This window comes from Lissotriton vulgaris, chromosome 11 (genome assembly GCF_964263255.1).
Source record: "Lissotriton vulgaris chromosome 11, aLisVul1.2, whole genome shotgun sequence".
NCBI lineage: Eukaryota > Metazoa > Chordata > Amphibia > Caudata > Salamandridae > Lissotriton > Lissotriton vulgaris.
The window spans coordinates 731,772,251-731,791,374 of NC_141699.1; the positions used below are offsets into that span (position 1 = coordinate 731,772,251).

At 44.0% G+C, this 19,124-nt stretch overlaps 1 protein-coding gene across 1 annotated transcript in view; it reads right to left on the reverse strand.

Moving 5' to 3' along the window:
- Window positions 1–19,124, reverse strand: part of SAG (S-antigen visual arrestin) — a 139,760-nt gene that overhangs the window by 96,242 nt on the left and 24,394 nt on the right. Inside the window, exons 3-5 of the mRNA XM_086943847.1 lie at window positions 14,410–14,470; window positions 10,782–10,826; window positions 5,365–5,558 (exon numbers count right to left, since the gene is read on the reverse strand). Coding sequence (XP_086799973.1) covers window positions 5,365–5,558; window positions 10,782–10,826; window positions 14,410–14,470 — 300 coding nt within the window. The remainder of the gene's footprint in view (window positions 1–5,364; window positions 5,559–10,781; window positions 10,827–14,409; window positions 14,471–19,124) is intronic.

Consider the following 19,124-nt stretch of genomic DNA (forward strand, 5'->3'; position numbering starts at 1 on the left):
TGGTTCTGGGACTGCATTGGGCCGCGGGGGAGATGGTTGGCGAAAATGGTACTTTCCGGCGGCTCTGGTGAGGGATGAGGTGTCCTGTAAGGCCTTACGCAAGGCTATTGGTGATTTCTTTCTCCTCAATCCTCCTTCTGACACGTCGGTGTATAACACGTGGGACGCTTGCAAGGCCTCCCTGCGGGGCACGTGCCTCGCTCTCAACGCGAGCCTGAACAAATTGCGGCGCGCAGAGAGGGAAGCTCTGGAAACGGAACTTGCCGCTTTAGAACAGGCCCACAAGGCGAACCCCTCCAGGGTGACCCTGCGCCCCCTGACGGCGGTGCGAGGGAAACTGAAGGCCCATTATAACAACAGGGCGGAATTCACTCTTCTGCGCCTTCGGCGTACCTCCTATTCTCAAGGCAACAAGATTGGGAGCCATCTTGCTCGGCAACTTCGTGACAAACGTGAAAGGGATTATATAGGGGGAGTGCGTGATCACGCGGGCTCTGTTCAGCACAGAGACGCGGACAAGGCGGCCATATTTGGTCGCTTCTATGCAGCGCTCTACTCGAGCGACGCTCTCGATCCGGAGGCTCAATCCGAGTTTCTGGAGGGTCTGCCTCTCCCGAAAGTCTCCACAGAATGGAATGGCTTGTTGTCCTCCCCCTTCACTCGGGAAGAAGTTTTGGATGCCATCAAGGCCTTGAAGCTGCATAAGGCCCCTGGGCCTGACGGCTATATGGCCCTTTTCTATAAGACGTTCGCACCCGACATTTGCGACTACTTAGTCTCCCTCTTCAATGCGATGGCGACTGATGGTAGGACCACGGACTCCATGGCCAAAGCGTTGATTACTATTATCCCCAAACCGGGTAAGGACCCTACTTCCTGTACATCTTACCGCCCGATAGCGCTCCTCAACTTGGACGCTAAACTGTACTCCTCCATCCTGGTGGGCAGGCTGCAAGACCTGATGCCTGCCTTGATCCATCCTGATCAGTCTGGTTTCATTAAGGGTAGGCAGACTCATGATAATCTCGGCACGTCGTCCATCTCATTGAAAAAGCGGAACGGTTCCGCATACCAGCGGGTAGGGCTTGACGCGGAGAAGGCCTTTGACCGCGTTGATTGGGGGTTCTTGCACCGGACGCTGGTGGCCTTCGGGTTCTCGCCCGTTTCATACGGATGATTGAGGCCAACTACAGTAGCCCTACCTCCCGAGTGTTGGTTAACGGCCATAGGTCCGGTAGCTTTTGCCATTCCCGAGGGACGCGCCAGGGCTGTCCCCTCTCGCCCCTCCTCTTCGCCCTTAGCATAGAACCATTGGCATTGGCGATACGGGAGAATGAACGGATTCTAGGGCTCCCCTTTACGGGCGAGCAGCATAAGATCTCGCTCTTTGCCGATGATGTCCTGTTGTCCCTTCGTGACCCAGCGCTGTCGCTACCCCATGTCCACTCGGTACTCTCTGAATATGAGGCGGTGGCGGGCTTTAAGGTTAACTTTGACAAGTCTTACATCTTAAATCTGACCTTGCCACCGGGGGAGGTGCAACAGATCCGGCCGCTTACTCCGCTTTCGTGGACGTCGTCGTCCTTGCTCTACCTGGGAGTGCGACTGACTTCTACCATAGGTGCCTTATTCCAGGCTAACTTCCCCCCGATGTTGGCATCGATTCGGGCTGAATTGGACCGATGGAAGCCCAAATTTATCTTATGGCTGGGTAGGATTCATGCACTCAAGATGGTTCTTCTACCTAAGCTCCTATACCTTTTTCATGCCTTGCCTATCCCGATAGGGCTGGACTACTTTCGTCGGCTGAAGACCGTGATGCTGAAGTATGTCTGGCAAGGTGGCCGGGCGCGGCTTCCGTTTACGGTTCTCCGGCGCCCGCGCTTAGAGGGAGGAGTGGGCTTTCCGGACATGCATTTGTATTACAAGGCTGCCCAATTGAGAGTCCTCGTGGAGTGGTCCCAACAGCTTTCGGAGAAGCATTGGCTCCACATGGATCGGAGTGTTGCGGTCGCTCCATCTGGGATTTGGCCTGGAAGCCTAAAGTGGACCGGCCCAGAAACGCGTACATTAGCACTCCCACCAGCACGGTGTGGAAGGTTTGGGACACGGTGTGTGGCGATGACCGGTGGACCACATTCCCGTCCCCATTCACCCCGATCCATTTCAACCCGGCCTTTCCCCCGGCGCTGACGGAGGGTCCCTTTGAGACTTGGAGGGAGGGTGGCTGCAGAGCCCTCACCCACCTGTTCCATGGCACCGAACCCCTCACTTTCCACAACTGTATGAGGGATTATGGAGTTCTGCCGACGGAGCGCTTTAGACATCTTCAGGTCCTGCACTGGGCGACGTCGCCTGGGGTAGTGGATGCCGCTACCAGACCCTTGACGAAATTCGAATCTTTCCTCCTTCGCACCTCCACCATGAAGGGAGTGATCTCTTTTCTATACGGGCTGCTGCTAGACACTACTATGTCTCCGCGGCCGCGATATCAGGATCACTGGGAGACCACACTGGGGAGGGACATTTCCGACAGCGAGTGGAAGGCCTTATGGCGGGACGTGACGACACATAACCACTCTACTGACCTCAGGGAGGCCCATATGAAACTCCTCTTCGATTGGTACTTGTACCCATCTAAACTACACCGCATATTTCCAACGGCTTCGGATAGGTGTTGGCGAGGCTGTGGGATGCTGGGGGACTTTAGCCATATATGGTGGGACTGTCCCACCATTCGGCCGTTTTGGGCCGAGATTCTCTCCCACATTAAGGACATTCTGGGTTACCCGCTCCCCGATTCCATGGACTTTGTTCTATTAGGCCTTAGGGACCCATTGCTTGAACACCAGACTAGGGCGGATAAGCGCAGTATGTGGTTGTGTTTGGGTGCGGCTAAGTTGACTTTGGCAGCCGCTTGGAAGACCCCGTCTGCTCCCGCTGTCTCCTTGTGGCATGCCCGGCTGTGGCGTTTGTTGAGCTTGGAGCGTCTCTCAGACATCTTCCTAGGGAATTTTAAAAACTTTATGTGCAATTGGGGTCCCCTGGTGAGGTTTTTGTCCCGAGGCCTGGCTTCGGCAGTTTGTCCGTCAGCGCTGCGGGCACTTCATCTTTTCCAAATCTGATTACGGGTGTGACTGTTGTGGATTGTGTGCATGCTGGTCGCCACCGCTGGGTGGCAGGTGGGTGTTGGGGAGGGACGGGGGAAGGGGGGGTAGTTGGGGAAGTTATCTCTTTTTTTCTCTCCTATTGCGACTTGCTGTGCCCTCGGGATGGACATTAAGTCTCGGATGAGGCTTGGGCTGCTCTTCCTGGCCGAGGACAATGCATCCACTGTTGGAGTTCCAGGCACGATTTGGACGCTGTGATGGACGGACCTCCTGTCCGCGCTTCCGTTGCTTTGCCTGGCTACCGCCATCTTTGATGTGGATTTTGAAGCTCTACTGCCCCTCCCTTTGCGAACATATTCCCTTTTTTGGCACCCCCTGTGTGGGGATTTGTGGCGAACTGTCACCTGTTCTTCTTTCCTTTCTCTTTCTTGATCCCCTTGCTCTGTTTCCCCTCCCCCTTTCTATTTTCACCTTGCATACTACAAAATAAAAATTTTATAAAAAAAAAAAAAATCATTTTGATCTCATTTACAACATAACATTTCAAACATATGCTCAAAAACAATTCTTCTCTAATACATATGATAATTCCTATTCTAATTTTTACTTGGAATAAAAAATTTCGTACAGTTTAAAAATTCATACATTAAAATTATAACATCATAACATCAATATACATTGATTGAAGAAAGTCCCTTGTCGACGCGTTTCGGGGCTTTGTGTTGTTTTTAAACCTTCTTCAGGACAGACTTATATTTAAAAACAAATGATCTTCATTCTAAAAACAAATACATACAATTAGTATCTTGTGTTTGATTGAGAGCAAATTACATTCTATCTAGTGTGGTGCATGCGTTCTACCGTGTCACTTTATTATATTTAGAGGGCAATCTTACTTAGATTATTTTGCCATCAATCTTCTCACTTTAGGATTCCACACTTATGAGGATTAATCAATTCTACACGGTAGAAAGCATGCACCACACTAGATAGAATGTAATTTGCTCTCAATCAAGCACAAGATACTAATTGTATGTATTTGTTTTTAGAATGAAGATCATTTGTTTTTAAATATAAGTCTGTCCTGAAGAAAGTGTAAAAACAACACAAAGCACCGAAACGCGTCGACAAGGGACTTTCTTCAATCAATGTATATTGATGCTATGATGTTATAATTTTAATGTATGATTTTTTAAACTGTACGAAATTTTTTATTCCGAGTAAAAATTAGAATAGGAATTATCATATGTATTAGAGAAGAATTGGTTTTGAGGATATGTTTGAAATGTTATGTTATAAATGAGATCAAAATGATTTTTAACTTTATGGGAATAAAATTTTGAGAGCCATAAGTAATTCCAGTGTTGAGCAGAAATAATTACCCGTGTCACGATTGAACACTAGTAAAGTGAGATTAGTGTGTAGGCCTGTCGGTCACAAATAGAAAGTCAGTAACATAGAAAGGAATTCTTTTTGATACAGCATGATGATACCTACTGCCATGTCTTTTAAGTGTAGGTCACTGGTTAGGCAGCAGGTTAGCAGAAGATGAATAACCATAAAAAAAACTTGTGGAGAATGCCCAACGTTTTGAAGAGTTATCTTACTTTGATGAGTAGCCAATGTACTCGTCAGCGGGCTGGACGACGTGATTTTTGCAACCCAGCCCACAAATGAGCCTTGCTGCTTGGTTTTGAACTCTCTGCAGTTTATGAAGATAGCTCTTAGGGAGACCAGCAAGGGTGTTGTTACAATTGTCAAGGTGAGCTATCACCACTGCTAAGACCAGTCCAATCTCGTGGGGAAAGTGAAGGAAAGGGAGGGTGCTCTGAAGCAATTTAAGATGATGGAAGGCACCTTTAGTGACTGAGATCCCTTGAGGTGGGGGGGTGTCACATTGGGTGACAATACTGAATATTGCATCCAAGGTAGAAATCCAGAACAGGGTGGAAGGCTGATCCAGCCCAGAGCTCCTCTTATGATGCCTGGGGAGCTTCTTCCATTCTCCCTGTTCTACAAGTCATTTATTCACAGGAAGAGGCAGAGGGAGAAGTGGGAAGAAAAGCAGCCAATGTAAAATAAAGGGATTACAATGGCAGTGACTAGGAGACAGAGAGAAAAGATGAAAAGAAAAAAAACATTGTGTCAGAGAATGGAAGAAGTGGCCGAGAAGCAAGACCGTGGGAGACGAATGACAGACAATACAAAGGAGCTGAGAGACAACAGTGTGACCTAATGGCCATGTTTCCTTTACCATTAAAAGAAAAGGGTACGCGTTGTTGCCCAGTTTCTTCATCAGACTCTCCTGCACTTTGGTTGTCGGCTTGATGAGCTCCACAGGTGGGTACACTTGGATCCTGGAGAAGTAGATATCCTTCCGGAAGGTGAGACCCAGCACATCAATGTCCTCCTGACCGTAACGGAAGGCACAGGTCAAAGTCACGTAAACTGAGAAGAGATCAAGTGACACATGAGGAGCAATACTGCTACAATAAAAAAAAGCAAATCTCTGAGAACAGAGGATAGTCTCACTTTGTAACTGACTAGTGTGGCCTAAGTTTCCTGCTTTTCTCTGCTTTGTAAATAAGCACTGAATGCGTTGACCCCTTTAAAGATCAGTTACATTCATACCCACTCTACCCCTTGATATGCAGAGGAAAAGAAACACATGACACCAAATTTCATGCCGACAAATGTAATATATGCATTCAGTTATATAGGAAGCAAAAGGTTGCTCCATCCAAAGTGTGCTTCAATTTTTATTCATTATTTAAGCACATTATTGCTTAAGTACCCAATTCCAGTCATTGAGTACCAGGATTGTGTGAAGTGTCTCTCAATTCAAACATATAAGATACAATATTCAATTACTTCATTGAATCACACAGTTGCCTTGAAGCATAATTCTCATTTGATAATGTAGAATTTATCAGAAGAAAGCAGCACAGTCGATATCAAATTATCGTATTTCAACGCGCTCGAAGTGATGGAAAAGGAGAAGTTAGATGGGATAGGTGTGATGGGAAAGAAGTGAAGACTAGGTAAAGGTGGTTGTGACCTTAAAACAATCACAGTGCTATAAAATACATCCTTTACAGTCTAGATTACGATCTGCAGTTCCAATACACTCTTAAGCATAGGGTCCGTTTTGCTCTGTTAATTATTCCTATGCGTAGAGAACAAGTATGGTCTGGTCTACGTTTCGACCCCCTGGTTGACGGGAAAGTTAAATCCTCAGGCTGGGGTCTTCTTCAGGACAAGGAGAAACAGGAGCGCTTATTGTGAGGCCCTTGGGTGGCCATTGTCGTAGGACCGTCAAAGGTTCCTTTCTGGTTGTAGTTCTGCAATTATTGGGATCGGGGCATTTCCATTTCAAACATCTTGTTGTTACAATGGTCACACCAGGCCAAACGTTGTTGCGGTATATTCACGGCGGTGACAGCGAGGAGGCAGCTTCACGGAGACACATTTCACTGACAAAGCTAACGAACCACGTGGGCTGTGTGATTCTTATACCGCAACAACGTTTGACCATACTTGTTCTCTACGCATAGGAATAATTAACAGAGCAAAACGGACCCTATGCTTAAGAGTGTATTGGAACTGCAGATCGTAATCTAGACTGTAAAGGATGTATTTTATAGCACTGTGATTGTTTTAAGGTCACAACCACCTTTACCTAGTCCTCACTTCTTTCCCATCACACCTATCCCATCTAACTTCTCCTTTTCCATCACTTCGAGCGCGTTGAAATACTATGATTTGATATCGACTGTGCTGCTTTCTTCTGATAAATTCTACATTATCAAATGAGAATTATGCTTCAAGGCAACTGTGTGATTCAATGAAGTAATTGAATATTGTATCTTATATGTTTGAATTGAGAGACACTTCACACAATCCTGGTACTCAATGACTGGAATTGGGTACTTAAGCAATAATGTGCTTAAATAATGAATAAAAATTGAAGCACACTTTGGATGGAGCAACCTTTTGCTTCCTATATAACTGAATGCATATATTACATTTGTTGTCATATTGAATCTATAGACTCTGACCATTACTATTGTACCTACTTTTACTGACCCAGGTCAGAGAGTTCTTAGGGTATACCCCATTGTAACTCAATACCAAATTTCATGCAGCAGAGGTTAAAAAGTAGGAAACTATGATTCAGAAGATTACAATCACTTAAACACAGTTACTTCAGTTCAACCAGAAAAACAATTTTGGAACAATAAGTTCAGCTCAGAAAAAAAATGTGTCTTCAACATAGCTTCAAATATCATATCAGTTCTCCTTCAATATGAACATCACAAGCATTCAGCAAATATGCAGCTTTGTTGTTTGAGAATACATTTACCTATATAATGACCAGAATTCCAGCGCCTGATAAGCTTGATGATATGTCAAATAATGCCAATTTGCCAGTTCCATTGTTGCTTCACATTGGTGACATACTGACATACTTAAGGTGAGACCTTCCCCTCTTGCTTTCAGTTTTCATCTACGTCTTTGGATGGAACCATGACACTAATCAACTCCATCAAGTCCACTAACCTCTCTATAGATCCATCACTTATGCATTATTTTAAAAAAATGCTTATTCTCGTTGTCCCGATAATTTGTGGCCATGTGCCCCGCTCCCTAAAGAAGCAATCATTTAAATGTAAATCCGTGTTTGTAAAGCATGAACTACTCACCCTTACGGGTCTCAAGGCACTGGGGACCATTTTGGAAATTAAGTGAACTATTGCCCAGAGTCACATGGTGGTGAGTTGAGCTGCCGCTAAAGCCGGGGATCGAACCATGAGCCCTGTGCACTGAAGTCAGTTGCCCTGGCCACTGCACCACACCTCTCTTGATTTAAATTAAAAGAAGGCTGATCTATCTGAACCCAAGGGAGGGTGATCACTGTGATTTATTGTGAGGTCTGCCAGCACTAAGCAACAATTTGCAGTTGGTAGGGTGGCTCAGTCACAGCTCCAGTCGAATCTAGGCAATTTTAAACTTCTCTGCTCCAATCTGTCCGGATTTAGGCCTAGGCATGACATCATACCCGATCATATTCAGGGAAACCTATTGAAGTTAGCCAATCATGGTCCCCTGGCCTGGTTGATTCTTCTTGATCTCTCTGCTGCCTTTGATACCATCCGTGCTTCTTCTTTTAACCAGTGTTTTAATGTTATGGAACTCAGAAATCATAACTCAAGATAATGTGAGCTAAGCACATGTAAAAGCAAGGTAGGTAACAGCTGGAGATAGACATATTGCATAGATACATACATTTTTACACAGCGTCTGTGATTCCAGCAGCAGATGTATCTTCCAACAGTATCTGTGATTTCAATCAGTGTGGTTCCTCCTGTGTGTTTCTGGATCATTACACAAGAATATGTATGCAACTTTTTGCTTAAGATATAGACACATTTAATATAGCACCTGGAAGGTGTTAAGGTGTTGTTTTTGATGTGACAGCTCATGGGTCAGTGCTGTCTATTCTATATATCCATGTCAGTATCATGGTAGAGTTGTGAGCAGTTTCCTTCTTTTCTGTAAAGATGAACTCAAGTTTGTCCACGAAGGAACCACCAGATTTACCCGAGTCGTCTTCCTAGTTTGTGAACTATGGAGCTGTGGGGAAATCTGGTGCTGGGCATGGTATGGTACCAAAATATCATAGCCAGTGCACAGTATTGACGACCAACACATTGTCAAGATGAGTAGATGTGCAGTTAGATTAGTAAATCTATACGCCTCAATCTTTGCTCCCATTTTTGGTGGGTTGGTAGTCAAAAGTGTGGGGTCAGACTGTGCGCAGATTGATATTCTTGACATTGATTCTTAGACGCGCTAACCAATTGGGAAACAGTCGGAACAATGCGGGCACAGCTACGCGTGTTCCAACACCGTAAGCGCTGCCACGCATATGCATTGTTAAGGCAGTGCGTGGTCTAGCTGCTACTGGGCGGAAGCAGAAAGGATCAGGAGAGGATGCCGCAGGGTAAGTGGGGCTGGGACCGGGTTTTGGGGGGTGGGGGTAGGTATTAAGGATTGGGAGTAGTTTTCAGGGCTTTGGGGTCATGGTTGTTTCCAGGGCTGGAGGGTAGGGTAACTTTTTAGGGCTTGTGGGGGTCGGGATAGTTTTTGGGGCTTAGTTGAGGGCGAGTCGATTTTACGGTTTGGGGATTCAGGGAAGTTTTTAGAGCTCGGGGGAGGGGTTGGTTTTCAGGATGCAGGGGATACTTTTAAGTGTCAGGGCAGGGGCTTGAAGGACTCTTTTAGGGTTGAGGACTTCGGGTAAGGATCGCAATGCTTTTTAGGGCTGAGGCAGGGTAGATTTTTAGAGCTCAGGGGGGTTGGGGGAGTTTTTAGGGCATAGGGAGGGTGGGTTAGTATTTAGCGCTGGGGGCAGGAAAGTTTTTTGGGTTCGGGGTTGGGTTGGTTTTCAGGAGGGAGGGAGGGAGGTAGTTTTAGGTCTCAGGGCGGGGGGGGGCAGGGGTCGGGGTAAGATTTACCTGATAAGTCTTAACCACACGTATGTCTTAGCTATACATGCCTTAACAACGCATATTTAGTTGTTAAGGCCGCAGTGTAAAGGCATATGTGTGGTTAAGACTTGCGTGGTTTAGACCTTGTGTAACCGGCATGCGTGGTAAACGCATGTGTGGTTCTGTCACACAGCCAAACCAATTAAGGGCATCTACATCAACCGGTGTGTAGATGGCACAACACTGTTTTAATGTGTGGCAGCTGGCACATATACACAACCTGCAGGCTTGACTTGGTGCTGCTAATAATAAAATGACCCATCAGTCAATGTAGTGAAACCCAAATAAATGAAGTTTCTGCTGTTCTCATCTTGATTTTCCTCTCTTTGGACTCAATCTTGGGTCTCAATACTTTATTCACTTGGTATATTTCTCACTGTACCACTTGGGATCCTGCGCTCTACGCAAAACCATTTCATACCTAGTACAGATCTGTTCCTTTCAGCATTTTTGCTGAAACTTAAAAATCTATTTCTGTGTATACGTGATTTTCTTTTGTATATCTTGCTATTCAGAGACTGAGTGGCGGAATTGCTCTTTTAATTGCTCCACTAATGCCCATTTTCCATTCAACAGCTCATTTGACTTACATTTCTATTATATTAATTTGACTTAAGAAATGTTGCCAATGTATAATTTGTGAAATAACTAAGCATAAGGGCTCAAAGTTTTACCGAGCAGAATCCATTGTTGATAATTGTGGATATGTTGGATGTGACTCCTAGCACATGTACCTATGTACCAATGGACTCTAACCTCGTGCCCTCTTTCAGAGGAACTGTTGCTATTTATTTTTTTGCCCTGTACCAAATGCTATTGCCCAACAGCCAATTTGTACTGAGTACTCATGATTTCTTTGATTGTAAGTTCAAATTACAAAAAAAAGAGTTTAAGTGGGCTTAGGGTGTTGACAGCAGTGTGTATTAGCAGTCGGCTATGAACAGCTGACAGCAGTGTGTGTTAGAAGTGGGTTACTGTTGTTGACAGCAGTGTGTGTTTCGAGTGGGCCGAGTGTTGTTGACAGCAGTGTGAGCTCTCGTCGCGTTAGTGATGTTGATAGCATGAAGTCACCTCATCAGATACTAGGTATCCCATGCTATTTTTCTCGATGGCAACTTACCTTTCTTCCCCTTCAGCAGGTCCGGCTCCACAAACACAACCCCATCTACAAAAGACAAGGGAGAGACGTAAGAAAGAGACAGATATACAGTGTGTGAGATACCAGGAGGAGAAGAACATTGGACATGAATTCCGATTGAGGGCAATAAAGTATCCTTAGAGGAGAATACTAATTTGGAAAACAGCATGTGGCCCAAAGCAGAAGATTGCCCTTACATCCCTTAGGTATCCGAGCAGGGCAGGCTGATGAGGGATTAGGAGAGAGCCCAATGGAGTTTGGTATTACTAAAAGATACACGATGAAACATTTTGCTAGAAAATTATAGAATTTATTTTAGGTTCATTTATGAAGCTAAAAAAGATATTCAATATTCATTCCTCAGAACACTGTGATAAAGCAATCAGGGCGTCAGCCCTATGTCAGAAAGCATTTTTCCTCCAAGTTATTTTTGTAGCTTTTGCTCCCTTTACCGTCTTTCTCTCGGTTGACACAGATACCAGTGAGTCAATTTTTGAAGCTGTTAATCTTAAGGACATTGCCCTATTAGATTTCTATGTTTTTCGTAGTTTCTTTTAAATTTTACTCCGGAGTCAAGGAAGTTCCAGTTGCAAGTGCTGTGAATCATTTCTTTGTTCCTACCACAATTCTGTTGCTGTTTCTCCGAATATTGAGGGGAAAGCACATCAGGAGACAACCCTATTGCGGCCTACATACCTACTGCAAAAATATTGTGAAGATAAGAATATATAGGTAAGTATAGATTTACTTTTCCTAACTCCACATCCAATTACCTTGAAGATATATATTTCGTCAAGACACACGTGGAGTTAAGAAACCTATACTTGACTATATACACACACATATATATAAATGCACTTTTATGAGATTTTTAGTCCTCAATTATTTAGCCCACAATAGATTGGATTACAATATTCTTCCCTTGAAATACTGCTACAAAACATACCTCTATCAACTCTTGTACAATAGAGGTAATTTTCAATGGCACTAAGGTATAACATGCTTCCACAGTCAGTTATCAGTGTACAATGGCTCAAGAAATAAGTGACTTGTTTTGTTTCTGTTCAGAAGAGTAGTGACTTGATCACACTGATTTGTTGCTCTAGCTTTCCGTAGATACTGTGACGTTGAACGGGCAGCCCAGAGTGTCCTCATTCCATACAGCCTCTAGAGATGATTTATCTGCTACAGTACATGGGCATCTTTTTCAAAGTGTGCTTTTTTTGCTTCCGTGTGCCAGTCAGTAGGGAGGTCCTTGCTTTGATCTAGTTGAGGTTCCCCTGGTGCCCTCTTTCCTTCTCCATACTGTCCTGTATATCTTATTGAGATAGCTAAGTGCAATCATTTCTCTGACTATTCTGACACCCAATCTGCCTTTTTGGGTCCACATACCAGAATCTAATAACCAAAGGTGTCAAGAGTTGCCAAGCAGCCAAGATATACCCACCCACACACACTTGAAGAGGGGGCCTACTGCCCACTCACCAGGCTATGGGGAGGTTGACTGTTGGTGGTGACTCTTTAGTGCAGGGGCACTGGTGTTTGACCTACACACTTGGGAGGAGACCGACAGATGTCCAAGAGGAAAATCCACCTAATAGAGGGGTTTCCACCAGAATATCAAGCACAAATGTTTGTGGGGACAAAATATCGAGGGCAAAACCAGTCCCAGGATGCTTGTTTCGGGTCCAGGGAGGACCTGGCCTGGCAGTTCGGGCTGGACTGTTCCCATAAGGAGCAGGGTCAAGATTGATTTGCATATGGCCGTGTCTGAACTGGGGTGGTTTAGTGAGAAAAAGAACATGGATTAAACCCAGATCTGTGACTGGGGGTGAGTGGTTGAAACGTTTCAGCACTCCGTTCATCATCTTGTTGTGTTTGCTGTTTCCTTGGGGAGCAGGGTCAAGACTGATTTGCATATGACTGGGTCCAAACTGGGGTGGCGTAGTGAGAAAAAGAACGCTGGTGAGAGTGCTACTCTGTGCAATTGCCAGTGGTTAGACTTATTACAAGCAGCCCCCGATCACCTTTTGGTGTGACAGGATATTGAAGCCTCATTATTGAAAACAAAAATATCATGAAAGTGAGTATAAATAAATAAGTACACGTTTTCTACAATTAACTTCACACATATGTACCTTAGCGATAATCTACAAGGTACGTAGAAGTGAAGGTAAGAATAGTAAGTCTATATTTACTCATATTCACTCACCTTCACAATATTTTTTCTCAATATTTTTACATACAAACTTGGCCTTTTGGCACTAGAAAAGTGCACATCCTTTTTACTTTTTTCCTTCTCTCATGTTGTCTCCTTTAGAGACTCTTACAAAAACATGATCACACTATCACTTTCTTTCCCAATTGCTCCCTCCTGGCCCTGGTTGATGAAGGATTCCAACGTAGAAGTTTTCAAAGTTTTCCAAAGTAAGGACTTGTTTACCGCAAAAAACATTTCATTTTACAACTTCCATCTCATCCTGCTGAATCCTATGAATGGCTAACATTGCACTAACTCTTACCTTTCCCTCACTAACCTCCACAAAAGCGTGTACTGCAGTTATTTTACGTAATTAATGAGGGGCAAATCCTTTGTCAGGAAACAGACATCCACACGTCGTCACCCCTTAGTCTGATTGAGTCCCCCAAATATCCCATCACTTACTTTAATTCTGCATACACCAGATTCTCATTTTTCACTCTCATCCATTCTCCTTGACATACAATTTCTTTACCTTGTTCATTGAGTCACACCCTAAGTTATTCCTTCTCAGTGTTCATTACATCTTCTTCCTCAAAACCTCTTCATCAGCGCATACTCTTTCCACTCTCTCCAACCAAGCGGGACGCACTGGCGAATTGAGGCCCCTCTGTGGTTGGGCGGCGAGTGAATCTGTGCTACCAAACCCACACTCACCGCTCTTTTACCAGCCTTCTCCATTATTCACAGCTGTACACTCATGCACTTCATATAGGATAATTGAGGAACCCAGCAATCCCATTGGTTTCTGGATGACATAAAGATGGCGTCCTTGGCTCTGTGATGTTGCTCTCAAGCATTACCTCATCTGTCTCAGTGTTACTTTCACTCCACTATCTATAACAACAGTCAATGACATACCTCTCTCCCAAATATTTCTTAAATTAAGTCCTTAATTCTTCCTCTAATGACACTACCCATTACACAGTGTTTTTTTAACATATGTATTTTAAATACGTTTTTATGATGTCATTAACTATTTTGTGCTTTTATGATTTATTTTAAATCGAATAAAGCTTGCTTGATGATGAAGATGGAATGTTATAATGATAATAATTTATCGGTGTTCCTCTCATTGCACTAGGGGCTCATACATGCAATGTCTTATAAGTTTCCTTCCCAGAGAAGTTCAGGAAGTTCCAGAAGCTCCATTGGGAAGATTGGTGAGAGGAATAGAAGCAGGAAATATAGAAGGACCACAAGAGGTGCAGACACCCTTGAGACAGTATGAAGAGAGAAGATGCACAAATTGTTGAGGGAGACAGGAAAGGATAATATGCAAATAAGATGTGGCGTGGAAGGGACAGAAGGGAGATAATTGCTTTACATAATCCTTCGTCTTGAACTCACCCACAGGGTCCACGCTGTCCACATGATCAATATAGTCTCGCTTTCCCAGGTACACGCTCACCTATGAGAAGAAGGGAAGAGTGGAAGAGGTGAGTGAGGGTGGAAGAGGGACAAAGAGAGAAACAGATGGAGTTACAGGAGGAGGGGAGAGACTGAGTGTTAGCGAGAATACATGAAAAGCATTGAGCATCTTGAGCCACAAGCATTGCCTCCAGACATTCAGTGATAAAAGGCTCCAAAAATTAGAAGGCAAGAAACACAGGCAGTTGGAGACTCAACAGAAAGGACTACAAGGCAATTGTCACAGAAACACATGCGGGTAGAAACACAATACGCAGGCACCTTCAAGGTTGGAAGGTACAAGGTGTGACAAAGAAGAGGAAGAAACACACAGAGACACAACATATAGAGACACGCTAGGTGAAACAGTACCACAGCGATATGGCACAGAAACACAAACAGAGACAATACAAACACAAAGTATTTATCATGAAAGACAAGATATGGAAACACAGGTGGATAGAAACACACTTACAGAAGTAAAGGAGGTTTAATAGAAATAGACAAAGCCAGACACACACGACAACATAGACATGCCAGATGAAAATGTACTATGTGAGATAAGACACAGAAACACAGGTGCATATAGCTACAACATACGTAATATATACACTTGGTAAAACTAAACCAAGAGAGACAAAGCAAAGAAAACAAGACCGATACAAACACAACAAACACAGAGAAACACCAGATGAAAAGGTATCAGGAGAGACACATCAAACAACTATGGACAAAGAATACATAGACACATATGTGACAATGTAGCTTAAAAGACAAAGCACAAAACACAGATGGAAAGAGACACAACAAACAAAGAAAAACGCCAGCTGAAAACAAAGAAGACAAAGAAATGCAAGTGAATAAAGACATAACAAACAAAGACACACCTGGTCACAGAAAGAGGCAGACACTGACATGTGTGACCAGCAGACTTAAGAAGACAGAGGAAAAATAAGTGAGCTGTGACACAAGGAGATAACTGTGAGGCCTTTTCTTGTGGTGTTGGGGCAGCCAATGGTTAATTTTACACAGTAAACAATTGCATTGTTGAATTCCAACCGTATAGGCAAGTTACTTTCTTCGGGCCATTGACTCTCCAGGTCGTGGGGAGATGTAAAAGTCAAGGTTTACGCTAGGAGGTGTTAGTGGCTAAAAACTCAGATACACTATGACAGTCAATAAGGCACAAAACGCTCAGTTGTCAAGTCAGTGCTAAACATCAAATAATAATATGATTTTCTCTAGCACACAAGTCAAAGGGGAAGTTAAAATGATGATACTCAATGAAAACTAAGAGGCAGTGTTAGCACCTGCAGGGGTTGGGTATAACCCCAAACATATTTTAGAATTCACATCTTTGGCCCAATATTTCTAAATCCCATTGAGCATTATGGACAGTGTGATAATTGTGGGTGATGTTGAAGTGCTCCTGGTGAGCTTTGGGATTCCAATTACAATGTTACTCAACAAGGTTCCGTCAACGGGACAGAGGTATGAGGAGGAAAGACACAATGTAGAGGTTTTTATACGTCTGCTCCTCCTTTTCAAAGGCTCTGGTTGCAACCTCTTAAATGTAATGACTTTAGGACACAGCTTCTGAATTTACTCCAAGAGTGCCCTGTTGCAAAATAGTTCAACTCAAAACACCAATATTCTGTAGTTATTGTATCTGTTTTTTTAAGTTCAAACCAGCAAGAGTGACTTTGTAAAATCAATGCCTTCAATTACTTTTGTGGTAGTTGTTACTTGTATAACTACATCTGTGTTCCGGGTTCTTCCACATTTGCTCTTTGGGACATCATTGGTTCTGATTATTTAGAACCTGTGTGTCAGCCGGCACATGTTTATTTCCTAGTGCTAAGTACAGCCAGTGGGCTTTTCCAAGACTTAGTCCAACAATTTGAGTCATTAATGTGATCTAGGGTTCAAGTGCCAGTTCATCAGGAATAATTCTTCAGGGCCAGTCAACCTCAGAATTCTAAAACGCCTTATTTTTGGATGGTGGCGTAAGCCGTGCAGCACCCCAATGCTCTCGTTAGGCAACCTCTTGTGATCCCTAAAGTCCTGACAAGACTCGCTTCCACCCTAGCAGTCTCTCTGTCTCCCCCCTATACCCTATGAGATCCACTCTTGCATGGACACAATGATACCACGAGCAATATTTCTGGGCACAACCCAGACGTGCAGAGGAGACATGGCTGGTCAACAGGTATCAAGGCTTCTAGGTTCATTTACCTTGGCATATATGTAGGTATATATGTATGTATTTATGTACGTATGCATGTATGTATGTGGTATTCGTATAGGACACAACCAGCATGGCATGTAGCTTGTTCTAGCACAGGCTGGGCTTTCCCCAGGATTGATTCATGGATCATTTTGACCAGGCCAATTAATTATTGACAATTTACCGACAGCTCTATCATCATGCCCTTTTCACTTTTTTCCTGACCTGCAGTATTGGTTTCCCTCAATGGTATCTACATTCAGAAAGTCCATCAAGGTTTTATATTTTACTAGCATTCCCTATCAGAGTACAGGGACATGCTGGCCAGTGACTTGGGGCTTGAAGGGAGGGGGGAGTTGTGTGTGTGTGGGCATGCGTGTATGTGGATTAGTTCACCTGGAAGCAGACTCTCCCTGTTGTTTCCCACAGAGCCAGAAGCAGTCCCAAAATCTGGAGATAGCTACTGCTGCCCTCTGACCTTGTTGGAGAAGATGAGGTGTTGCAGCCAGAGCTGCTGACTTTGGAACTGGGGAGCCAGATTTGAATCTTGGCATTGGCTCAACATCCTGGGATTCTGGTTAAATCACGTAACCCCCCATGCCAATAAAATGTACGGGACCTTGTGTAATGTAACTGGTGCTCATGTAAAGCGCTCCAATACCTTTGGGTCTAGTTTGCGCTATAAAAAACTGTAAACAAAAAGCTGTACTGCCCAGTATGGAGAAGTGTAGATGAAACTCAGAGCATAGACAAGGCCCAGTTGATGGTAGTCTCTGTGGAGGCTTTCTCAAATGAAGTGAAGTTTCAAAGAGTCACCGGTACCTTGCATTAAAGATAACCAGAACCCAAGGACATCTCAGTGACCAGGAGTCAGTCAGGCACATAGCTTTATTCGATCTTTTGTAAATAGACCATAAAAGCACAACAGCTCATATAAAATAATTTCAAGTTATTAAATACATATTTACATTGGGTAAAATAAGTACTAAACAAGTTTGCTGTGATCAGAAATAGGACCTTTAAAATAATTTGTGTGACAGGAGTCAAAGACCGATTCAAAGCCTTTCAGGACGGCGAGTCTGGTGAGGTTGCATCTCCCTTGACATGCACTGTACATTTTCTTGTTTTGTGGGAGCTCGTATCTATCTCTTTACAGGCCAAGAGGATCACAGATGTTTTGAACATCCATGCTAAGTCTTAGAGTGATTTTTCATTGGCCAACTCCAGTCAGTCTGATTTTAAAATAATTTCATCTTTCTAGCCCTTATGGTTCAAGAGATATTGCGGTTTGAAGTTGCAGTAGGAAACTATCCTTAAGTCACAGATCTAATGCTGAATTAAAATCGTGACTGCGTCTGACCTGTAAAGTTTGCTTGGTGCACCTGGTGGATGGGATTTGGGTGCAAGCTCAACTTCAGCACCAGTCAACATAACCTATAACTCTGGATTGTGAAACCATTTAGATCTTCATTGGTCTCCCTAAACTGCAAGATTCCCTATAAGTCAGTGAAATTAATATTAAGGCTCTTTTGACTTTGTGAACTTGGTCTTTGGCACCAGAAAAATGTCATATAAGAAGAACCTGGGATCGCTCTTGGTTGTTTTGGATGTTTCAATTAGTGCAGCAATTGTTCCATATTTGCAGCCACTTTTGGGCTCAATCCAACTGTGCAGCCACTCTTTATACCCAGTGCAAGTATGAAAATAGGGCAAAGCGGAGCCACGCCATATTGAGCTTGAATAATCTGTAGCATTATGTCTGGGCACCGTGTTGGGACAGAAAAGTCCTCCACATGGTAAGAGACATGCACTCCTGCCCTGAGTGACCAACTTTACTGATGTCTGATCCCCTAATTGTGATTTTTGTTGTCATAGGTAGACATGGATCATGTGTTTGGGCCATGACATTGGCCTGCCTCCAGGGTTTAATTTGAGCCAGTGGTTTCCGGTGCTTGGCACCAGCACTTAATTGTCAGCACCGCACTTACAACAGTCAGTCATATGGGGACGCTGCTGATCTAGTTTAGAGCTGAGCAGAACTATGGTTGTTTATGAATACACTATATACATTAAAAATAAATAATACATGCCACCCCAGTCATTCCTTTAGCTTTAGGGACCTGGAATATTTTGAACTGTCACACTTACTGGCGAGAGAGATTGTTAGCAGTTGTTTTGGTACAGTCATTGGCAGCGATGAAAGGGGCAATGGGTGGTGCAAGCTGCAGTGGCCTCCTGCCTGGTCAGGGTTCTGGCACTTATTCATTTATAATTTATGCAACTGCCTGTCTCATGGATTGGGGTGCTGTTGGGCTGTCAGGGGCTTTCAAAGCGCTTCCCTCATAGTGGCTACGCCTTCATCAAGAATAAAGTAGCATGAGCGGTGGAGGCAGCATACTGTGGATTGAATAGTAGGAGTGAACATGGC